General features: G+C 44.3%; 1 protein-coding gene across 1 annotated transcript in view; it reads left to right on the top strand.

The window, feature by feature from the left end:
• GTF3C1 (general transcription factor IIIC subunit 1) overlaps positions 1 to 24,333 on the top strand; it is a 71,779-nt gene that overhangs the window by 39,390 nt on the left and 8,056 nt on the right. Inside the window, exons 15-32 of the mRNA XM_066576137.1 lie at positions 995 to 1,267; positions 1,426 to 1,571; positions 2,892 to 2,989; positions 5,234 to 5,330; positions 6,900 to 7,077; positions 7,174 to 7,303; positions 8,295 to 8,427; positions 8,532 to 8,610; positions 10,038 to 10,214; positions 10,913 to 11,070; positions 11,153 to 11,295; positions 13,967 to 14,048; positions 17,570 to 17,682; positions 20,159 to 20,221; positions 20,558 to 20,651; positions 21,549 to 21,721; positions 21,808 to 22,092; positions 23,696 to 23,946. Coding sequence (XP_066432234.1) covers positions 995 to 1,267; positions 1,426 to 1,571; positions 2,892 to 2,989; positions 5,234 to 5,330; positions 6,900 to 7,077; positions 7,174 to 7,303; positions 8,295 to 8,427; positions 8,532 to 8,610; positions 10,038 to 10,214; positions 10,913 to 11,070; positions 11,153 to 11,295; positions 13,967 to 14,048; positions 17,570 to 17,682; positions 20,159 to 20,221; positions 20,558 to 20,651; positions 21,549 to 21,721; positions 21,808 to 22,092; positions 23,696 to 23,946 — 2,673 coding nt within the window. The remainder of the gene's footprint in view (positions 1 to 994; positions 1,268 to 1,425; positions 1,572 to 2,891; positions 2,990 to 5,233; positions 5,331 to 6,899; positions 7,078 to 7,173; positions 7,304 to 8,294; positions 8,428 to 8,531; positions 8,611 to 10,037; positions 10,215 to 10,912; positions 11,071 to 11,152; positions 11,296 to 13,966; positions 14,049 to 17,569; positions 17,683 to 20,158; positions 20,222 to 20,557; positions 20,652 to 21,548; positions 21,722 to 21,807; positions 22,093 to 23,695; positions 23,947 to 24,333) is intronic.

The following is a 24,333-nucleotide window of genomic DNA, read 5'->3' as shown; positions in this document are numbered from 1 at the left end:
GATGAGAATGAAAGCACGAATATAATAAATGCTCATACTGAGAAAAAATTGTGTATAAATTATAATATATATTTTGTCAAAACAATCTAGGAGGAGTTGTCACTTAGGCCGCTGTCTCATATGAATGTAGCAAAGCACGGCGATTTCAGACGCGACTCTTTGCTGTAATCTTATTTTCGCTTTTGACCGCAGCTCCCTGCGGCTGACAGCGTGTTTTAGCGCACCCCATCATTGTGATGGATGACGAGAGGCGCTAATTGGCCAAAGATAGAAAACGCCATCTAGCACTGCAATCGAACGCATGTCTGCAAGCCACATTGATTTCATTGGTGGCGTTATACCGCGATTAATGCAGCGTTAATTACGGTAAGCAGCGCCTGTGTGAGAGGCCTTACACTGACACTTAGCAGCTCCGTGGTTACCATTGTGTATGGGGAAGCTTTCTGTTGCTGTATGAGGTGCTGTAGCTGTGCCTTTATTCGCATTCTGTAGCTGCTACTCTACGAGGTGTTGTAAAAAGACCTCCAAAATCAGAACATAAAAGTGTACCCTGCCTGCTGCAGACTTGTGTTCAGTAGCTTCCATATATCTTACTCACAATATTGGAAAGACCAGCACTGTGCTACAAATGTATGGACCAATAGCACTGAATGCAACATTGTAGCGCTACAAAATTGCGGGAAACTGCAGCGATAGTGCATCGTTGCTCCGTGCAATATCGGTGTGATTTTTTTTTTTTTTTTTTTTTTTTTTTTTGCGACGATGCCATGTCATTCCTGTGAATGAGGCCTTATAGTTAGTCAAGAGACAAATCTATACTCTCTATAATGCAGAGTTGACCCCCACTGCCCATGAAGATTGTCGGTTCAGGGATAATGCCTTTAATGACTTTAAAAAAAAAAAAAGTAGTATTTTTGTTTTTCCCCTTCATCTTTTTTTTAAGGGACTTTTTTTCCTCTGTTAGTGCAGTAACTTACTTGTTTTTTCCCTGCAGTTCCTGGACTTGGGCGGACACTTGGATTTCTCCCCAAAATGCCACGCTTAAAAATAACCCACATGTTTTTGTGGTATATTGTATATGGTCATCCATTCCGCAAAACACAAGAGCAGAACATAACTGCTAGCCACACACTGACAGAGCAGAGTCCTGAATGTAAGACCCCAGACAGCACTCCAGAGGGGGATCCTAAAACGCATCCTAGAAGTAAGGCTGATGAAATGCTGCAGTACGTATCAGATGAAACAACGGAGCACAGCACAGAAACAGGTATTGTGGAGCGCTGCACTTAGTGTTCTACTTCTTCTCCTTTAGTCTATGACTCTTGCATCAGCGCGTTGTTCCTCCCTTTCGTACACAGCACTGCTGCGGTGTAATGACACATTTTTACAGCCATGACGTTCCTTGTTACTCTGCATGTCTTTCAGTCTATGTAGACGAGGTGTCGTGGGTGAGGTGTGTGCCGCCTTCTATTATACACTCTGAATTTGGGCCAGGCTGGGTCCTTGTCAGTGATATCCTGCTCTGTCTACCGCTCTCCATCTTCATTCAGATAGTTCAAATCAGCTACAAGGTAAGCTCAATAATAAAGTTCTGTATAATTATAATGGCTGTTAGGGCTCATGTCCAAATTCCGTTTTTCACCATGTATTATGCATGCGTTGCATGACCACGTCATACACTGTGGACTTTCATTGATTCCTGCACATGTGCATGTAGATAGGCGTGAGAAATGGATCGCAGCATGCTCTATTTCTCTGCTACTACGCAGCGTGAGCCCTATCCTTTTGTATAGGCAGCATATGCAAACACTGTCCATACGCATTACATTGCATATGAGCGGCAATTTCATACGCAACCTCACTATTAAACAGGGCAAGAAATGAAATTTATAAAGGAGTCACACCACACATGACTGCATGCGTGAGATGCGTTACAATGCGCAGTACACTCGCTGCCCATACGCGTTCTCTGCCGTCAGACCCTGGATTTACAAACTGCGGGGACGCCTGCAGCGGTTTTTCGATACAGCCGTGGACATGAGGCCTTACTGCTATGCTGCAATGTGTAATACAAATATTTACATATACAATGGTACCTCAGGTTATGAGTACCTCAGCTTGCGAGTTTTTTGACTTGTGAGCAGGCTCTCTCCGGAATTTTTGCTTTGATGTAAGAGCAAAAACTCAGGTTACGAGCCTGCTCGCAAGTCAAGCAGCTTGCAAGCTGAAGCTCGGGGGGAGAAAGGGTCTAATACTCGCCTATCGCCGGCGTTCTGGTACTCATGATGGTCTGCGGCGCTCTAGCGGGCTGTCGTGTCCTCTCCCACGCCAGCAAAGCATTTCTTTCTGGATGCGAGGCTTGAATACTCCGCCTCTAGCAAGCTAATGCTCTGATTGGTTAATCCAGTACAGCGTCAGCCAATGAAAGATGCAGACCATCTCGAGGACCGGAACGCTGGCGGTAGATGAGTATTGATGATTCTTATTTTACGTGTGGTTTTACCCATTGAAATGACTTGAAACACCATTAATGCTTTCCGCATTAATGGCATTTTAATGGGGAAAAGAGACTTGACATACGAGTGTCTTGGCTTAAGAGCTCCTTCACGGAACGGATTAAACTCATAAGCCAAGGCACCAGTGTATTTGCTATTTTTCTGAGATTTGCCTTAAACCTTGATGAAGTGCAGTCTGCAGCTATTCGCATCTAATTCCTAGAAGTTTGAAAACCCGAAACTAGCAGCATTGTAATCCTTTCAAAATGTAGAAGGCTTTCATAACCAAGAAGTGGATGGACTAAATCTGGTTTCACACAACTATAATACACGCACCGTTTTCGTCTGTTTCTTTGCTGTTAACGATAATCTAAGGATGTTCTATATATTTTTTAGGTTGATGACCTTGAAGTCTATTTAAATGATCCAGTCAAAAAGCACACGTTAATCCGATACCTACCCAGATCCATGCGACAACAGCTGCTGTATAAAAGGTGCGTGGCGGCATTCGCTTTGTCTTGATTCTTCATCAGAAGAATTACCGTTGTCTCATTCACAACATTCTGCCCACGTTGCAGACAACCTTCTTGTCTTACAATGAACCTCCAGGTATCTACAGCCTTAATTTTACCTTGTTCATGGCCAAAAAGGTGGTATGCTACACGTAGATGAAGAACAAGTATCAGAGAAAAGGAATCCAGCATCCGATAAAATCACGGCTTTATTTAAATTGAATAAACCAGTTGCAACCTCTGATGCGTGTCAAGCTGACATGCAGGTCTTAGTCATAGCAAGCAACAATGTGGATAACCAAAGGAAAGACATGTGACCAAGCAAAACTCTGGAATGAAAACACTTGGCAACAGAGTCCCTATAACCTAATTTTACAATAATGTAGGATCAGCGCTCTCATCCTACATTATACAGATAGATATCCTAGAATGGTAGAGTTGGAAGGGACCTCCAGGGTCATCGGGTCCAACCCCCTGCTCAGTGCAGGATTCACTAAATCATCCCAGACAGATATTTGTCCAGCCTTTGTTTGAACACTTCCATTGAAAGAGAACTCACCGCCTCCCCTGGTAACCTGTTCCACTCATTGATCACCCTCACTGTCAGAAAGTCTCTTCTAATATCTAATTTCTGTCTCCTCCCTTTCAGTTTCATCCCATTGCTTCTAATCTTTCCTTGTGCAAATGAGAATAGGGCTGATCCCTCTGCACTGTGACAGCCCCTCAGATATTTGTGTACCGCTATTAAGTCTCCTCTTGCCTTCCATCCAGGCCATAAAGGGCGCCAGTTTAAAAAGAAAATCCAGTAACTCTTCCTGTTTGCTGTGATGGTCACTACCTCTAACTGGGCAATCAACCAGTTCAGTACCCAAAACACGCAGGGAGAAGTAGTCACATTCACTACATCTCAAATATGGCATCTGATGCAAGCCTTCGAATTACATTTAGTATAGCCTACATATTGAATTTTACATTAAATGCAAGAAATCAAACTACATACGTAGTATTGCAATTGACCTATTTTTTTGTTATTGAATCTGTTGCCAGTTACACATGAAGCTAGTTTATAAAGAGTTACATAACAGAACAACAAGTACATCTTGAATGACCACATCGATAGCATCCAGGACAGGATAACCATGTGGTGGTAGGTTTAAAGGAACCTGTCACCTCCTTGCCGCACCATATACTAAGTTTGGTGCTGTTAGGGGAGGTGGCATGGAGCTGGGTGATGTATTTTTCCACTAAGCCGCTCGCTGCTTGACGTAGTGTCCCCCTCTGAAGATCGTGTGCTATGTGCAAATCTGACTCTCTTTAGATTGCCGTGCGCTCTCCCATATAAGTCTATCGGAGAGCATGCACCTGGAAATCTGAACAGAATTCGGTTTCTGTGCGCTCCGGGGAGCGGGTAAGTATAAAAAAATACATCACCAGGCTCCTTGTCACCTCCCCTAACAGTATTCTAAGTTTATGGTACTGTAGGGAGGTGACAGGTTCCCTTTAATATGGTCCAGGAATAAACAGGGGGATAACAATTGGCCAAGGGCATAGGAGTCCTCTTTGCTACACATTTGTAGCCATCCTGAAGAACAGATGAAAACACAGGATCTATGTGCAAAATGGGACTATATCTATTATCTGGCATATTTTGGATTATTCGCAACTTTTATGTGGTAGAAAAACCAATAGCGGGAGATCGTTTCTTTGTACCAAGAGGGGGCACCCTCAATAACTCGGACCGATCCATGTTGGCAACCACTGACACGGTTCTGTTCAGGATCCAATTTGGATACTACTCTTCAACAGTTGTATTCATTTCACCATCCGCATCATTTCAGCGTGAACAGTTGCATTTTTACTGGAAGAAGTTTGCCAACTGGGATACTTATAATGTGTAGTGGGTGGCACAAAGAAGCATAAAGTGCTGTATTGCCTGTGGTTTGCTTGCGGTAAGCAATGCTATTAACACATTGTTGACAAACATCAGCTGTCAATCATAAATCCAAAAATGGAACCTGAATAGAATGAAAAAAACAAAAACCTAACTTGGACTCCAGTCAAGTCTGCATTTTTTGGATGAGCTGGTGTGTACGGTCTGCCTTGGAAAACAGATATTCATCCTTTGAAATGTAGACCTTAATGGTCTTCAACAAGACTGTCCGGAAATACAGTGTTAAAGCTGATCTTGCCTCCCTTGCTTATGGTTGTCTCCTTTTTTGTCTTTAGGAGGTATGTCTTCTCAGTGTTTCAAGGGCTGCAAAAATTAAATTGGATGGGTGTACTGCAGTTTGGCCCAACTGAAAAATTTCAAGACAAAGATCAGGTATGATGACATTGCCATCTCTGTTGATGTGTAGATGCATTCACTACTTCTAATGTAGTCTCTTACCACTGAAAATCAGGTTCGAAAGGACGGCCATTAGGGGTTTCCCTTCCAGCAGCTTTTCAACCCAGTGCTGCCATTAGGCCTCTCTAGTAACAGGGACATGGGGACACTGCTTGTTACTTCATGCTACAGATGGAAAGGCATTCAGATCATGCATGGCAGCTGGTTGGAGAGGGCTATGCAAGGCAGCATGGGAAATGTGGGAGAGGAAATCCTGGTCAGTACAGAACTGGCATAAAGGATGCTTAGGACCTACGGCTTAGACATAAGCAGGGATTATGTAGAGAGACAGAAAAGAGCGCACACTGCTCGTTAACTGTTATACAAACGATGGGTGTGTCAAGTTGCAAGTCCTCCTGCTTCCAAATCTTGTACCATCAACACCTATCTAGGGTCCAGATTGAACTGAATACTTGATTTTAAAAAAAGAGCTTTGAGTTTTTCGGCCCTGGTCTTTGGGTTCAGCGCTGAAGACTCCAAACTCCTTTTTTTTTTTTTTTTTTTTAAATCAAATTTTAACCAGGACCGACTTTCGCTTCAATTCTTCCATTTACTTGTAGATCTCTCTTTGAACAGCAGAGAAGGATCAGTGTGGAGTTATTGCCATACATACTTATTACTAGTAGAAAGCCCATCCCAGGATGGTGACTGCAATCTACATATTTAAATCTCCTGGATATTAGAAGTTGTGAAAACAGCAAACACTATAGAAAAAGCTAAATATGATTTTCGTTAAAGAGAATTTCTACTTCCCCTACCTACTTGTGTTCCCTGTGAAGTTACAATTTTGGAGCATCTTTCTTTAGAAATGTGTCTATTGTTCCTTTGGGAATCTATGAACATATTGACAATTGGGAGTTATCATTCACTTTGTCATTGGAGTGTGTGCCTACACAGTCTGTCACTGGCCAATCAGTGCTGACAATGTAGGGATACACCCTGTTTACAATTATTATTGTTAGCCGTTTAGTCGTTCACGACCCTTGATGACCCTAAAGGCTCCCTCCCTCCATGTTTTTTGGTTTTGCTCTGCTTCTTTTTAGTTGTGCGATATCCATTCCAGTATCAGCTCTGACAGTATCAGCCATCATGTTCTTTGGCAGCCGGGTCGTCTTTTGCCACTGATCTGTCCAAGCATTATAGATTTTTCCAGCGACTCTGCTTGCATTACATGGCCAAAATACGTGAGTCTGAGCCCGGTCATCTTGCTCTTCGTGAGTCTGAGTCTGGTCATCTTGTCCTGCAGTGATATATTGGGTCTTATACGATTCAGAACTTCTCTGTTTGTTGCTCTCGCCGTCCAGGGCATACGCAGCAGCTTTCGCCAGCACCACAGCTCAAACGCATCAATCCTCCTTTAGGCCGCCTGCAGACGAGCGGGTCTGATCCGGCGGCGAGAATTCTCGCCGCGGGACCCGACCCGAGCGCCTGCAGGGACGAGCGCGTACTCACCCGCCCCCGGCTCTTCCATAAAATTGTTGTTTTTCTCTATTCCTTCTACCTAAGGTATTTGTGTATGTAAAGAAAAATGCAACCATTATTGATACGACGACCTGTGACCCTCACTACAATATAGCACAAGCAAGTCATCCTTTTGAGAAGCGCTCCTATAGCTTTGAATGTCTTCAAGATGTGGAGAATTTTTGGTTTGATTTGCAGTTTGTATGTCTGAATACACCTTTAGGTAAGCACTGATGTAAGTGTCATTGATATCTGGAAACATAAATACGTGTTTGTAATGTGATTTTTATTTTTGTTTTTTAATTCTACTTTGCTTTAGGTGTTGTCCGTTGTCCTCGTGGGAAGAAGGCAAATCCACAAGATGAAACAGTGTTGGGGCCGGAGATGGAGGCAGAGCAGGAGGAGAAGCAGAATCTGGAGAGGAAATATAATGCTCTGGAAAACATCTCGTATGTCTTTTTATATTCTGCTTTAAAAGAGTCCTTGTATAGATATCGTACTAGTAATTATTAGGAAATTATATAGTGTCAGTGTTTCTGGTAGCGTAATACCCACACAGCTCTGCTTCATGCACATCATAAACACACAGCTCTGCTACATGTACAACACATACAGCTCTGCTACATACATTCTTCATACAATGAGGTTGAAAAGCAGCACAGCAGAGTCCTGCACGCACTGATCACCTCCTGGTCTTATGACCCCAGACTGCTTCCACACAGGTGACTGATCACACGACGGTGACATCATGACAGGTCCTGTAATCACGCGGCTGCGTAGGTATTCGTTAGTATTCCACCCCCTACAAACCCCTGCGGCTTCAGTTGCTATGGAATACTAACTAACACCTAGCTGGACAGCAGCTGTGTGCTTACAGGACCTTTGATGACATCACTGTCGTGATCAGGGCAGCTAACGTAACTCACTCACTTGGGATGAAGGACCTTTGATGTCACTGTCATGTGATCAGGAGCAGAGCATGTAACTCATTCACTCTTGCTCCGCTCCTGATCATCGGAGTGAGTGAGTTACATGCTCCGCCCCTAATCACATAACTGTGACGTCATAACATGTCCTTCATCCAGAGATCATCCTGAGTGAGTGAGTTATGCATCTCCCTACAAACCCCCACGGCCTCAGTTGCTATGGAATAGGACCTGTGATGATGTCACTGTTATGTGATCAGGGGCGGAGCATGTAACTCACTGACTCGGGATGAAGGACCCTTGACGTCACCGTCAGGTGATCAGGGGCGGAGCATGTAACTGTATAAACATTCAGCAATACAAATCTTTTATATACTGGTGGTTAAATAGAATTTGTCTGCCTTGCTGACGCAGTTATGCAGTCCTTCAGGTGCAATGTAGATACATCTGTATGATGACAACAATGTGTGGCAGATGTCTGATCGCTTTATAATGCAAATAATTTACATTGCAGGGGCAGCCGGGAAGTGGTGGATGATGGAACAATTCCTGGAGATGGATTAGGAGCTGGAGGTCTTGACTCCAGTTTTTACAGCCATCTAAAGCGAAATTGGATTTGGATCAGCTATATTATTAACAGCAGGACGGTAGGTTTGATTGCTTACAGCACTAGTTTTCAGAACTGTTTATTACGTTTGCATACATTACATGCACGGTTTTGAGAATATTGGAATTTTTTTTCTCTCTATAGAATACATCAAAACCAGATGGTCTTACTATAAGACTTCAGATCTTCTCAAACAAACATACCCTACCCCTAGGCTCAAGAGGTAAATTACTGCAGTATCATTATTAGCTTAAAGAGGTTGCTCATAGTATAAAATGGGTAACGTCGGTGCAGCCGGTGGATATCTGCCCTTAGACAGGATAATCCATATGCAGCCTGAATGGGAAAGTTTGGGGGGCGGTTTTAAATAATATACTGTTAGGTTCTTCCCCTGCCCAAGACCCTGCCACTTTCTTCTCTGCTCTGCATTGGAAGTCTTCCATCTGAGGATGAGGTTTACCTAAGCTGCACTGATGGTATCTGTTTTATGCCATTCCAGGACAACCTGTTTAAAGGGTCTGTCCAGTTTTAGCACTAAATAAAAGTTTTGCATATCCAAATGATTCTGACATTTTTTTCAACATTTTTTCGCCACATATTGTACTTCATTTAGGTGGTAAAAGTAAACCGGTAGATTTTGCGTATATTTATTAAAAATGTCAAAATTGCTGAACTGTAAAAATTTTGGATGAGAGATATATATTTCCATCTGTTTACTATATTCTGGAAGCACATTTGATAAACTTTTTTTTTAACCATTTAGGAGACGTACCATTTTAACATTAGTTGTTAATATTTTGAGGAACACTTTGTTTTCCTACACCAAGCCAAAATTGCAAAAGCTCATAGTTGTCAGAATGATGGATACCCCCACAAATGACCCCATTAAAAAAAAAATACACCTCCGGCAGCCGATAGCAGGGAACTGTCACACGCAAAGACCCCAGGGCTTTAGTCTACAGGGCCAGCGTGTTTTTACGGCCCTGTAGATTAAAGCCCCGACGCACAGGACGTGAAAGCACGTATGGGTGGTCACTAAGAGGTTAAAGAGACTCTCTCACTTTTTGCTATCCTAAGAATAAGTCATTAAAGGCAGATCGGCAGAGATCCGCCACTCGGGATCCCCTCCGATCTGCTGATCCTCCGGCCCGCTGTCAGTGCAATGGGGCCAGATACCGTTTGGATTAGAGCTGGAAATATAGTACACGGCTTTCCTCTTATTGAAATCAGTGGAAGCTAAGCTGTCTATCACACTTTCAGCCCTGACCAGCAGGGCTGGACATTCAAATCGGTGGTCAGGACCTGAAGTGTCATAAAAGGCGTTGCTAGCCTTGATTTCAATAGGAGTGAAGTCAACTATTACACTTCTGGCTCTAACCCCCGATGCAGTCGTCTGGTCCCGCTACATCGACGCTTGAAGAGCTGATATTTATGCTATTTCAGGGACCATGTAGGAGAACACTAGATGCTATGCAACAAAATAATATAGTTCTGGGGGCTTACAGGCCCGTCCCCTCACAGTCAAGCTTTGCAGCCCCCATTTATGTAGACCTTGGGCACCTCTGGTATTTATTACAGATATGTGTTCCATAGCTGTTGCAAGATACACAAGTATACTTTCTGCATAATGTTCTTTCTTATGGATTTCAGGTGACAAAAAGAATTTATTTGGCAATGTATCCATGTCAGACAGTGGAGAGCGCGTTCATATGGTAAAGGAATCCACAGCAAACCGTAACAAGCGAGTTCAAGGAGGGAAGTGCCAGAAGCGAAAAAGACAGAAAAAAGAAACTGAGAAAAAGACAAAAGCAAAGACAATAACTAGTAGTAAGTATGGTTAAAGGGATGGTCCTGTATAACCTTCTCAATGCTAATTTATAGAAAAAAATAAAAAGCACTTGAGCAGTAAAAGGGCTAAAAGTTGTGTGCGCCCCTCACTGATCCATAGGGTTCCTTCTGTAACTGTAGAATTATAGTACACTATATTAGTAAAGCCTATTAAAACAAAAACCATCCACTGGATATTGCCCAATGACCGAGATCGAAGGACCTCTACTGTATGTAAATAATGCCCTGGAGCAAGCACTTACACGGTGTGTGCTGAGAACACGTTACTATTAGAGATGAGCGAACCTACTCGGCCATGCCCCTTTTTCGCCCGAGCGCCGCGATTTTCGAGTACTTCCGTACTCGGGTGAAAAGATTCGGGGGGCGCCGTGGGTGAGTGGGGGGGAGAGGGAGAGAGGGCTCCCCCCTGTTCCCCGCTGCTACCCCCCCCCCCCCCCCGCTCCGTCACGCCTCCCCCCGACGCCCCCAAATCTTTTCACCCGAGTACGAAAGTACTCGAAAATCGCGGTGCTTGATCGAGTAATTACTCGAAGCAAGTAGGTTCGCTCATCTCTAGTTACTATACCTTTCTGGTGCCGCAGCTTCAGGTTTCCAAATGATTTATATTGTGTTGCGGCATTGTACCAAAAGTCACATCTATGATCACTACAGTATGTTGTGTACATGCAATTTATCAGAGGAAACAAACGAAGAGAAAATCAAGAGAAACCGATACCATGATGAGGCTGATCAGAGTGCGCTACAGAGGATGACCCGCCTGCGAGTAGCCTGGACTTCACAAGAGGACGGATTACTAATGCTCTGTCGAATAGCCAGTAACATCCTAAACAGAAAGGTAACAGAAGGATGCAAGTCTAACTTCACAGGTAAAGAAAGAGAAATGTCATTTTAAGGTATATATTTTTTTTGTTGCTCAGGTGAAAAGACCTTTTGTTCCCTGGCAAGTTGTGAGAGATATCATGCATGCCAACATTGACGAGTCACTAGACAAAACTTCACACTCCATTGGAAGAAGAGCACGATACATAATCAAAAATCCACAGACTTATCTAAACTACAAGTGAGTTATGACCTAACTTCTCAATACCTCTCTCCAGACCTCTAGCCTGGTAAACTGACGATTGGCCACCTGTTAATATTTTGCGTCTGTATCATTGGGGCACACAGCAAGACCTTAAGTATAGCTTCTGCCACTAGGAGGCGACACTAAGCATAAAAGCGTTAACTCCTCCTCCTAGCTATACCCCTCCTGCAAGCATCAGCTACTTGGTTTTAGCTTAGTGTCTGCAGGAGGCACTTCTTTTCAATCATGGTTTTCAGAACTACATGGATATGGGCACACAGGTCGGGCAGGTCTCTCCCTGTTCCCCACGAGGAGGGCAGACGGCAAGTGTCTGTCCTCCAAGAAGAAAGGAGGCACATCAACTCTGCTTGATTTGCCAGCCATAGGGTTCCCCATCCTGGAGTACTCCCCCTCTTCGTAGGTCGGTGAGCAGATGGGGTTCACTGCTGGTAATAACGGAGTGTCTCCCAGCATCAGGACACCTGGCAGAGTAGGTAAGTAAATAGGTGAGTATCGCTCCCCTTGCTGCCCTGCCTCTGTAACAAGAGCCCCCTCCTGTGCCACTGTGCCTACCATGTGGATTGTATAGGGGAGAAATACTCTCCTATTTACTTACCTACTCTGCCATGTGTGATGATGCTGGAAGATGCTCCCTCATATCCAGCAGTGAACCCTATCTGCTCGCCAACCTACGAATAGGGGCAGTGCTCTATGATGGGGAACCCTATGGCTGACGGGCCACTAGCAAGCCTCCTTTTTTTTCTTGGAGGAGGACAGACACTTGCCATCTGCCCTCCTCGGGAACAGGGAGAGACCTGTCTGCCCTGTGTGCCCACATCCATGTAGTCCTGAAGACCTTGACTTGAAGAGGTCTGCCTCCTCCAGACACTAAGCTAAAACTGAGTAGCTTGGTGCTAGTAGGAGGAGTTAACACTTTTCTACTTAGTGTCACCTCCTAGTGACAGAAGCTATACCCAAGTTCTTGCTGTCCCTCCCCCAATGTACAGGACCAGAAAGAGATTTTACAATAAGTACAAAAATCTTAGTTTTAGTGGTGTACATATCTGTTCGAACAACTCTAACTTTGTGTTTAGTATATCAACAACATGCAAATAAGCAGTTATCATTGGGGAAAATGAATGCAAGTCTACATTTACCCTGTAGAGATATACTGCATCACATGGCTCTCATTGAAATGAGTGAACTGTAAGTGTAATGCATGGACGAGCTGCTATTTCAGCTTATCCTATCTGGCTAATAGGTGTGGGATCCAGAGCCTGTAGGAAGAGGTCACCCAAAGCAAACAACCCTCGTTTTTATACGGTGTATCTATGAAAGTGATGTTCTCACTTTAGAAAAAAAAATCTATAAGTATCTAAACCACAAGATGATTAAATTGGGGAATATCAAAAGAACCTATTCTGCCGACCATTTGTTATTAGCCTGTAAGGATGGGGGAGGGGATAGATTTTTGTTGTCTTAGACTGGGTCAATAAATTAGACTAGTTTTAAGTTGGGGTGGCTTTGTAGGGAACAATAATCGCTCAATGTAGCGAACATAAGTGATTAGTTATTTAGTGTAAACACAACCGCCAACAGGTTGACGAGTAAGAATACATTCAAAAGTCACTAAAGGCCCATTTACATTGGACGAGTGTTGGGCAAGTGATGCCCTACAGTGCGTCCCTGTGTAAACTCTCTTTGCTGTTACACAGGAGCAAGTATCACTGGATAGCTCACAGCACAGCCAGCAGGGAGGTGTGGCAGCCGGGGAGCGTTTCTTACCCCACCCGCCTCCATTCACATTAAGCAGCAGTCGTTCAGTACTGAACGGCGGCTGTTTACACTGAACGGCTTGTCGTTTGTTTTTCAAGCATGCTGAAGCCCGAATGACTGAGCGGCTCTGGCTCAGTTGTTCAGTCTCTGCATGCATTTACACGGGATGACTGCGGTTCATACTCCCGGGGAAGTACTGGGTTTTGAACAACTACTAACGATAATCGTCTAGTGTAAAAAAAGCCTTTAGTTTCACCTAAAAATACACGCTGGTTGATTAATTATCGTCTGCTGGAAATCTTTTGTCTTTGAACAACTAGCCAATAAACTTTGCAGGGAGGTGTGCGCTTCAGCGACTGCGAACATCAGCAACAATCACTGTGAAAAAGCACGCAAACATTAACGTAATCGCAGTGGCCATTATCTCCAGTGACTTTGTGAACGATATTTGTCCCATGTAAACTCATTTTTGCACTGGGTAAAATGGCAGCAGCCTCAGTGCACGTGGGCCGTTGTTTGTTACATGGTAATATAGTCAGTGCAGCATATTGGTTACATAGATGGTAACAGAAGTCAATAAAATACATCTACCCATCTAGTTGAATCAGTTCTTCTGCAGTGTTTATCCAGAAAAAGGAAAAGCAATCTTCATGGAGCAGAAGCCAATTTCTATTGCCTTGGGGTCCTCAAAAAATTTTTTCCTCCTTGTGTATATATCGCATGGTCAGTGGCATTTACTGGTATATATCACATGGTCAGTGGCATTTACTGGTATATGTCACGTGGTCGGTGGCGTTTACCGGTGTATATATCACGTGGTCGGTGGCGTTTACCGGTGTATATATCACGTGGTCGGTGGCATTGCAATTTATGTCATGTACGTTTGTTGTAGAGTCTGCTTGGCAGAAGTGTACCAGGATCATGGAATATGTGAAGAATTTATTAACAGGAAAGACGATTATGAAGATCCTAAGGTATGACGTCTGTGCTGTACACATGACTGGACTGTTTATAGATTGAGTGTAATTTCTTATCATAAAGAATTCTACTTTAAAATATTCTATGTATTTCATCATTACGCTGTGGTTTGGGGGTTCCAGCAGGGTTGTCACCCGGATGTTTTTCTTTTTTGGACTTCTCTAAAAGTCACGAACAGTCAACACTTTGCATAGTTGGTCATTTAGATTCTTCCCTACACAATTAACTTTTCAGAATACTGATACTCCTGTTCTCCACTAGGAGGCTCAATCTTTATACTGGGTTCCTAAAGCAGAAATGGACACGGTCAGAGTTGTATAAAACCATTAAACAGGTAGACCTGCAATATGCCTAGTAGCATAGAGTTGGGATGAATTTTTGTGACACCAGCATCACGCGAGGCCCATGGCTCAAAGAATTTTATAATTCTGGTTGTTTATGCAAAGGGAAAAGTTCTGGGAGACACATGCAGCAAAAGAACGAGTTGGTTGTGTTCGTGAAAATGCTCCCACATGGAACATTTCTAACTTAGGCCGCCTGCAGACAGGCGGGTCGGATTCGGCGGCGAGGATTCTCGCCGTGGGACCCGACCCCAGCGCCTGCAGGGACGAGCGCGTACTTACCCGCGCCCCGCAGCTCCGGATCTTTTGTGTGCCGGCTGCTGGGCAGCCGGCGCATGCGCAGACCGGAGCCGGCGGCCAGGTGAGTGATGTATCTGTGCGAGGCTCGCAGAGCCCCGCACAGAAATAGGACATGCCGCGGTTTGTTTGCCGTGCGAGATTTCGTGTGGCCAAACAGCGGCCGTCTGCATAGGAGTGCGTATTGTAATGCACTCCTATGCAGACTTTCAGTGGCGGAAATCCCGCGGGATTTCCGCCCGTGTGCAGGCGGCCTTAGTCATCCAAACTTGACGTACTAAAAAAAAGAAAAACATTTTAAGGGAATCCATGAATGACATCATGGGGCTCAAACGTGATGGAATGGGGAGCTGTGTTTAATACTTACCGGGTGCCCCGTTTCTGCAATGTCCCTGCAAAGTTGGCATGTGCACAAAACATTACTCTTTTCAGCCAGCTATGTGTGCGTTCTTCAAATTGCTCTGACACACAGCTAGCTGAAAAGTCACACTGTGTGCGTTGCCAACCTTAACAGGGACATAGCGTAGGATTGGGGCACCCGGGAACCTCATTCCATCACCTTTGAGCCCTATAATGTAGTTGTTCTGGAGTGCTCTGTACTTGAGAGTTAATGCCAGCCCTCCAGCTGCCTGCTCCAGTTCATAGAAGGTCTGGGGTGCTGTGTTGAAGGTGACTCTCTGTCTGTCTACTATTGGATGTAGAAAGGCAGGAGAGCAGTCACATGGCACTTCGCCACGGCATGCTGGATGCCGCTGATGCGGCCGAAGCAATGTGTGTTTTGGGTTTTTTTATTATTATTTTGGGTTTGCCTGGTTGGATGGGTAGGCCAATGCTGCAAAGAGCGAACTAAGTAGGTCTTGTGCCTGAAGGACAGAAGGATACTGGCAGGAACCTAAATGACAATCCCAGCGATTATGGGGTCAGTACTAGAGATGAGCGAACGTACTCGGATAAGCACTACTCGTCCGAGTAATGTGCTTTATCCGAGTATCGCTGTGCTCGTCTTGAAAGATTCGGGGAGCGCCGCTGCTGACAGGTGAGTTGCGGCGGGGAGCAGGGGGAGCGGGCGGGAGAGAGGGAGAGAAAGATCTCCCCTCCGTTCCTCCCGGCTCTCCCCTGCAGCTCCCCGCTCCGCGGCGCTCCCCGAATCTTTCAAGACGAGTACAGCGATACTCGGATAAAGCACATTACTCGAGCGAGTAGTGCTTATCCGAGTACGTTCGCTCATCTTTAGTCAGTACCAAAACGACAGAAGGGAACGATCAGAATCCTCTTAGTGGGACATTAGTCCCATTGGAGAGCAAACAGTGCTGGAGAAGAACGAGGCTCTGGATGCTCAAAATCTCTGTTCTGTTGTTCCATTTATGCGGGGTGGTACCCAGAAGAGGGGAATAAGGTATTGGTAGTCCGATAGTCCGATCCTGGACATCCAAGGCTTGTATGCCGCGTGAAGGATTTTAGATTTTTTTGTTTGTTTGTTTGTTTGTTTGTTTGTTTTTTTCATAAGTTGGTTCTCGGGGAAGAGAATATCTACCGTAATGAGTGTGCCCCTTCCGGAAGAAACTAGCGCTCGTAACGGGAAGACGAGTGGCGAGTTCCTATCGAGCACTAAAGACAAAATCATCCTGGATATGTTCTAAAAACAGTATGTCCAAAACCTTGACCCTAGTTACAAAGGCAGTAGATGTGCTGTAACGAACCCACAGTCAATATATTTTGCAGAGTCTAGCGGACCCAAGTTACCCCAGAAAGGTTAGGAGAGAAGGGCCAGACCACCTAGAACAGGGAGATAGGGAGATACCCCAAATATAAGCGAGGCAGACCTGGGTAAGGTGTGGGGGGAGGGAAGACCCTGGAGAAAAGCTGTGCCATATTTACCTAACACACATACTCGTCTTCATCCTCACTTTAGCTCCCCCATGCATCAGCAGGGTCACCTCCTCAGTGACTGTCACTTACTTAGTAGTGAGAGATTGCTGGATGTAGAGTAGCAGGCAGAATAGGTTGGTGACCCCATGGCTGGCGGGATACAGAGCAGGTGAGTGCTGTTCTGTTCCATTTTGTCTTCTTGGAGGAGGGGAATAAGAGTGTGTCTGATGCGCCACTGTTCACCCTCACCACTTGGGGACAATCGGGAAGGTTGGATCATCCCTTATTGCCACCAGGAAAGAGAAAAAAGGAAAAGTAACACAGCAGGAAGGTCTGCCTCCTATGGACACTAAGCTAAAACTGATTTAGCTCAGTACCTGCAGGGGGGTATAGCTAGTAGTAGGGACTAATGCTCCTTTTACACCTAATGAGAACCTCAGGATTCTTGTTTGCCTGAGTGAACAAGCTAGTGATGTCATCACAGGCCAACGATCATTGGGAATTGTGAACGACCTGTGCACATTGTGAAACATTGAATGATCAGTATTTAAATGTAACGAGAAGCCAATGAGCCAACGATGATTTTTATTACGGCTGAAAATGAACGACAAGCGCACGTTTCTCATTAGTTGTTTAGTCTTTGGCTCGCTTTTTAAGGGAACTATTATTATTCCATCTAAATAACTTTTTTTTTTGCTTAGTGTCACCTCCAAGTGGCAGGAGCTATAGCCAAGGTCTTGCTCTGTCCCCCAATGACACGGACAAGAAAGTGTCCATTTCTTTTCTAGTAACCCTGCATAGTGTAAGTCAGCTGTAAGTGATTTGAATGGGAAGATCAGTATCCTTTACTAAGGCACAAAGCTCCAGTGGTTTACATTGAAGTAAACAATATTCAGTATAAATATGAGTAATTCTGCAAGCAGTTGGCACGTGATGCAAGCTGGCATTCGGTTCGTATTACAAAAGTGATGATCTCCATTATTAATTCTGGTTGTCTTTCTTCCACAAAGGTTTGTGCTACTGAGTTTAAAGAATTTGTGGACAGACTGAGGTTGAAGTTCAGCTCAGCTCTGGATGACCCCGTGTATGACATTCCAGATACTGTCGAGGAGCTGTTTAACAGGTAGCAATGTGCATGAAGTGCAGATTGTATCGTTTGTGAGTCCCGTTAATCAACAGACTACAGGCATGTTCCACTCTCCTCAATGGTGTAACTGTATTGTGTAATGTATTTGTATTCTCTCACGGTCCCCTATTCCTGTAGTACACTGCCCCACATTGTCCTTTCTAGACTAAGTCTTCTCTTTGGAGATAGGAATCCTTTTCATCTGAGTGTCCTAATCTCTCCGATGGTAATGAACACACTACCACTGCATTGTGCTTTATAGCGCCTAGGCAATGTAAACACATGCAAACACAATATTCTGAGTTGTATTAATAAACACATTTTATAGTCCTATGTGACTTTACATAAGTGCTGTTAAAATGGTTGTTTGGACACCTAAAATTTCTACAAATCACTCGGAATGCTGTAAAATAATGAAAGTAATACTTGCCTTATTGATGCTGTAACTTCAGGCTTAATGCTTCCTACATCCCACTCCGATATCTGTACTTCACTCCTGACTCTTCCCGTGTCCCCCTCCGACATCTGTACTTGTCCCCTGCCAATATCTGTACTTCACCCCTAACTCGTCCCCTGCCAATATCTGTACTTCACCCCTAACTCGTCCCCTGCCAATATCTGTACTTCACCCCTAACTCGTCCCCCAATATCTGTACTTCAGTCATGACTCTTCCCCTGTCCCCTGCCGATATCTGTATTTCAGTCATGACTCTTCCCCTGTCTCCTGCCGATATCTGTATTTCAGTCATGACTCTTCCCCTGTCTCCTGCCGATATCTGTATTTCAGTCATGACTCTTCCCCTGTCTCCTGCCGATATCTGTATTTCAGTCATGACTCTTCCCCTGTCTCCTGCCGATATCTGTATTTCAGTCATGACTCTTCCCGTCTCCTGCCGATATCTGTATTTCAGTCATGACTCTTCCCGTCTCCTGCCGATATCTGTATTTCAGTCATGACTCTTCCCCCGTCTCCTGCCCATATCTGTATTTCAGTCATGACTTTTCCCCTGCCGATATCTGTACTTCACCCCTAACTCGTCCCCTGCCGATATCTGTACTTCACCCCTGACTCGTCCCCTGCCGATATCTGTACTTCACCCCTGACTCGTCCCCTGCCGATATCTGTACTTCACCCCTGACTCGTCCCCTGCCGATATCTGTACTTCACCCCTGACTCGTCCCCTGCCGATATCTGTACTTCCTGGTTCCTCTCAACATGGACATGTGACTGTGGTGGTGACATGTTACAGCTATTAAACTAATATGCAATAATCAATAGGAGGTTTGCAGTAGATGCTTCTGTTCCTTGGTAACAATACCTGCCCAATCTACTAGCAGTGTGCCCTGCTGCCACTGCATATAACTGGAGTGATCCTTTTAACAAATGCATTTACTACCCATACTGAGGTTCTGAAGGGGCAGTAGTATTGTAGTGAGCAGCAGCGATCACTGGTCTCATAGAATCCTGAGCAACCCAAACAGTGATCATTCCGAAGATGATTAAGCAAAATGCCGCGAAATAAAAGTTTAAAGGGGTTGTCCCGCGATAGCAAGCGGTGTTAAGCACTTCTGTATGGCCATATTAATGCACTTTGTAATATACATCGTGCATTAAATATGAGCCATACAGAAGTTATACACTTACCCCCTCCGGTGTTGGCGTCCCCGTCTCCATGGCGCCGACCAAAGCCTTCTTCTACCTCGATTAGACGCGCTTGCGCAGTCTTCTCTTCTGTTCTGTTGAATGGGGCCGCTCCTGCGTGCTCGCGCATCCGCAGAAGACCTGTGCAGCGCAATCACGCCGGAGCGGCCCCATTCAATAGAACAGAAGAGAAGACTGCGCAAGCGCATCTAATCGAGGGAGAAGGCGGCTTCGGTCGGCGCCATGGAGACGGGGACGCCAACAACGGAGCAGGTAAGTGAATAACTTCTGTATGGCTCATATTTAATGCACGATGTATATTACAAAGTGCATTAATATGGCCATACAGAAGTGCTTAACACCGCTTGCTTGCGCGGGACAACCCCTTTAATTCAATGTGCGTAAATGAAGCTTAGATATTGTATGAGAGCTGTGTACATTTCTCTTTCAAGCTTTCTGCCTTTATATTCAGAAGCTAAGCCTGAGTTTAGATTTGGCGCATTTGCCGTACAGAGTTTGCATCACATTCACAGCAAAATATGTGAATAGACATTTGAAAATACCATCCACATGTAGAGGGGAAAAACAAGTACGCTGCTTGCTATCAAATCCACAGCATGCTCAATGTGTTGCAAAAATGTGGATTTATTACTGAATAATTCACCCTTCAAAGTATAGGAGGGACATCTATAGCTAAAGTTTCAGCAAATCCCAAGTAACGCCTGTGGATATTGCTGTGCCAGAACTACAGATTTCCTCTACATATTGACTTGTCCTAAATACATTCCTGACAATTTGTGTAGTTTTACTGTATCCATGTTTATTTCTCAGGTTTCGTGTTTTGGCCGTTGGTGATGAATCAAACCAGGCGAAGGAATTAGAAATCATCAACAGGTATGTATCCTGGATGAGCAGTCACCACTCCCATACTGAAAAATATATAAAAAGTATCAGTGGCTCCTAAAACCAGGTTGTCTGTTCATCAGTGCCTCTAAAACTGAGCTGGCCCACTATTGGTGCCGCCAGGAACAGTCGGCCATCAATGGAAGACTGTACTTGGACTAGTGGCACCAGGCGTTGCCACTAGTCCTATAGCATGGAAAGGCAAAAGCCACAAGCACACTTCAGTAAATCTTTGCCTTGTTTTTTCATTTCCCTGTGTGTTGTTTCTTCCCGCTTTTTAGTATTTGATGTCTTTTCTAAGTTACTTTTTTTTTCTTGTCTACAAAGTGTGGATGACATCCAGGTGTTGGTGTTACAGAACCTCATTTTAAGCACGCTGGCGCTTTCTGATATGCAAATGAAGTCCTGCCGATCTCTTCAAGTAAGTCTTTATCTTCTGTTCTCAATTACAAAAATGTACCTAACCAACCTCTAAATGAGATTAAAGAGCTGGTACCCATAAAATGAAGGGGGTGGAATCTGGACATTTGAAGAGATTACATAACACCTTTTCTCTATACTTGTTCAGTTCTGCTTTAGACCCCACTGCAGCTATATCACATGAATGTTACAACCATTCATTTCGGGACCTCACAGGGGGTGGAACTGGACCGTTAAGTACTGTATATGGGAGTGTATTTGTACATGTTGGGCCAGTTGTTGGCTGTTTTTGTACAAGTCAGAAATCCGCTTGAAAGGGGTTGTACCAGAATTATAAGTTAACCCCCTATCCACAGAATAGGGAACAACTTGCTGATCGGTGAGTGTCTCACTCCTGAGACTCCTTCCAATCTTGAGAACTGGGGTCCCATATCCACCTCTGCCTGTCATTGCAGGATCCCTTCTCTCCCTACAGTGATGTCAGAATACATGGCCCACTGGCAAAGCATGCAGGGTTGGCACTCCATTCATTTCAGTGGGGTTGACTGAATTGCCCTAGTGCTTGGCGCTCAGCTATCTCCACAGTCCTATTAAAAAGTAATGGAGCTGACTGCTGCTCCATTCATTCTCCTCCTCCTCACTTTGGGAGTGCAGTAAGTCCGCAGTTAGGAGGACAGAGATACAGGATCCCGTTCTCGAGAACGGTGGGGGTCTCAGTAGTGAGACGGCCATCAAACATAAATTTCTGTTGGTATGTGCTAACTTGTAATTCTGGTACAACCCCTTTAAAGTCTACTTTCCTTTTGGAAGTTGGTAATATTTTCTATTTCGGTATTGCTATGCTGAGATACATTACATGGGACCATTTCATTTTATGGTTAATTTTATCTATTCATAGACCTTTCGCATGTACAGACAGTACCGTGATGACGTTCTAGGAAAGGCTTTTCTAGAATTTCAAAGGAGAAGATTGGTAAATCGTCGTCGCGGAAATCATACTTTAGGTCCAAAGAAAAACCGCGCTTTACCTTTTGTGCCCATGTCCTTCCAGTTATCCCAGGGTTACTACAGGTAGGATGTCCAGTATTCTCCTGCCAGCTCACTGCAGTCAGTGAATGTTTTATGACTCATTGGAGCCGTTTTTTTTTTCCTTACAGGCTTTTTACTTGGCGCTTTCCATCTACAATTTGTACAGAATCCTTTCAGTTTTTGGAAAAGTTGAAGTCTTACGGAAACGCAGATCAAGAAGACGTGTTCTCTTTTGGTGACCAAACCAACGAATCCGCAGCAGACCTGCTGGTATTTCCTTTGGATGGACCAGGCGGCCAATGTGTAACCATGCTCTCCCTCTTGTTTCTGGGATTTATATCTGTCAATGTGAAAATCCCTGACCAGATTGTAGTGGTGGACAGCACTTTGGTTGAGAATGAAGTCATGAAAAGGTAACTCATATTTTTTAAAGTGTATATTAACGGAGTTGAGCCAGGATTATAAATTATACCCTAACCAAAGGATAGGGAATGACTTGCTGATCAATGGGGGTCTCATCTCTGAGACCACCACTGATCCCGAGAGTGAGGGTCCCATGTTCTCTGTCATCCTCACTGTGGGCATAATATATCCCCAGCTATGATGGGGAAAATAAATGGAGCACTGGCCATGCAAGTGCGCTGCCACGCCATTAATTTTCAATGAGACTGCGGAGAAAGCCGAGCGGCAAACACTTGGGTATTTCCGTCATCCCTATTGAAATGAATGGAGTGCAGACCATACATGCTCGGCCCTCCATTCACTGTGACGTCACTGCGGGTGAGAGGAGCATCCCTGTTCTCAGGGTTATAGTGGTGAGACCCACACCGATCAGCAAGTAACCCCTTGTCCTGGTACGGCTTCTTTAAGAAACATGAAAGTAAACGCACCTATCGTTTTGGTTGTCTCTAGTATATTTCCTTTAGTCCAGCAATAGAAGAACCTGCTTGAACATTATCAAATGTTCTGGATTATATGATGATCATAAAAGGATATAAATGTATTTTAGTGTACTATTACATAAGCGGTAACTTGCTTTTAGCTCTCACGTTTTCCCAACAATTGCCAGGTGGCGCTTGTGAGCACATGTGCCATCTGGCAATTAGTACTGTTACAGCTTAATAGTAATTGACGGGCGGCATCTGTGCTATCCTGCAGTTGTCGGGAAAACGCAAGTGCAAGCAGCTAACACCTCTGTAATAGCATCCTAAGGGTTGAGATCCCAATGCTAAATGCCATCTATAGATACCTAATAAAACATACACAATTTGCCATAACTTTAAAGCTAGCTGACTAATATTATGGAGGTTGCCTTCATGCCACCAAAAAAAGCTCTGACTCTAGGATGCACGGACTTGACAAGACGTCTGAAGATGTCCTATGGTATCTGATACCAAGATGTTACCAGCAGATCCTTTAAGAGTTGTGAATTGGGGCCTCCATGTTTTGGACTTTTCCAGCACATCCCACACATACATGCTCGGATTAAAATCTGAGAATCTCAAGGCCAAGTATGTTCCTCAAACCATTCCTGAGCAATTTATTGCAGTGTAACGGCACATTGTATGCTGTAAGAGGCCACTGCCGTTTAGGGATACAAAAGGGGTCTACTTGGCTGTACAATGATTAGGTAGGTGGTACATGTCAAAGTAACATCCACATGAACACAGGACCAAAAGTTTCCCTGCGGAACGTTGCCTGAGAGCATCACACGGAATCTGCCGGCTTGTCTTCTTCCCATAGTGCATCTCTTCACCAGGTAAATGTACCCGCCCAGCCACATCATGTAAAAGAAAACATTTTTAAGTCTGGTTAGTTTTGGATCATCACATTAATTGTGGTCTAAACCTCCAGATCATCATACAGTTCTGTGGTGGAAACAAAGGCCAAATTATCAAAGTTTCTGTATGATCAGATTCCGGATTAAAGAAATACCACATATTGTATTAAGCATTTCAACACATTCAAGTGAGTTTTATGGCATTCTTTCCCTCTTATATTCTTGTTTTGCCGCAGCCTTGGAAAAGATGGACTGGATGATGAAGATTTTGATGATGAAGAGGACGACAGTTTGGGAAACAAACGGAAGATGGAAGTGAAGGCGCGTCAGGCGTCTCATACTAACTATCTGCTGATGAGAGGATACTGCGCCCCGGGAATAGTCAGCTCAAGGAATCTGAACCCAAATGATAGTGTGGTTGTCAACTCTTGTCAAGTCCGGCTGAAACTAAGGAATACACCTCAAAGTGGGAGGTTAAAATCTTGTGGTAAGTCAACGCATGCAAAAGTAGTTGTGTTTCTGCATTACACATCAGGCCATTAGATCTGATTTAGATAATCCCTGCTAAATTACAGACTGCAAATAGAGATAAAGTGATCAGTTCATAAAATGTATGTGATCCCTCCTGAGCAGTTCTGGGATTAAATTGTATAAGGTAACTGAAGTGACACACTCCTAATATTAACTACTTAGGTGATTATAGTAAGACTCCATCATCCACTCTCATCAAAAACTGTAATCTGCCACTTGGCACCATCTAATTGCTGTGTGAGAACTTCAGCAATACCTGGATTGCAGGATTCTGACCCAGTACACACTGAAAAGCAACTTTATTAGAGACACCCATCTAGTAGCACATTGGATCTCCATTGGC

The sequence above is a fragment of the Eleutherodactylus coqui genome, chromosome 8, assembly GCF_035609145.1.
Source record: "Eleutherodactylus coqui strain aEleCoq1 chromosome 8, aEleCoq1.hap1, whole genome shotgun sequence".
NCBI classification, from domain to species: domain Eukaryota; kingdom Metazoa; phylum Chordata; class Amphibia; order Anura; family Eleutherodactylidae; genus Eleutherodactylus; species Eleutherodactylus coqui.
The sequence above is the reverse complement of the archived record's forward strand: the minus strand, read 5'-3'. Positions and strand labels throughout refer to the sequence as shown.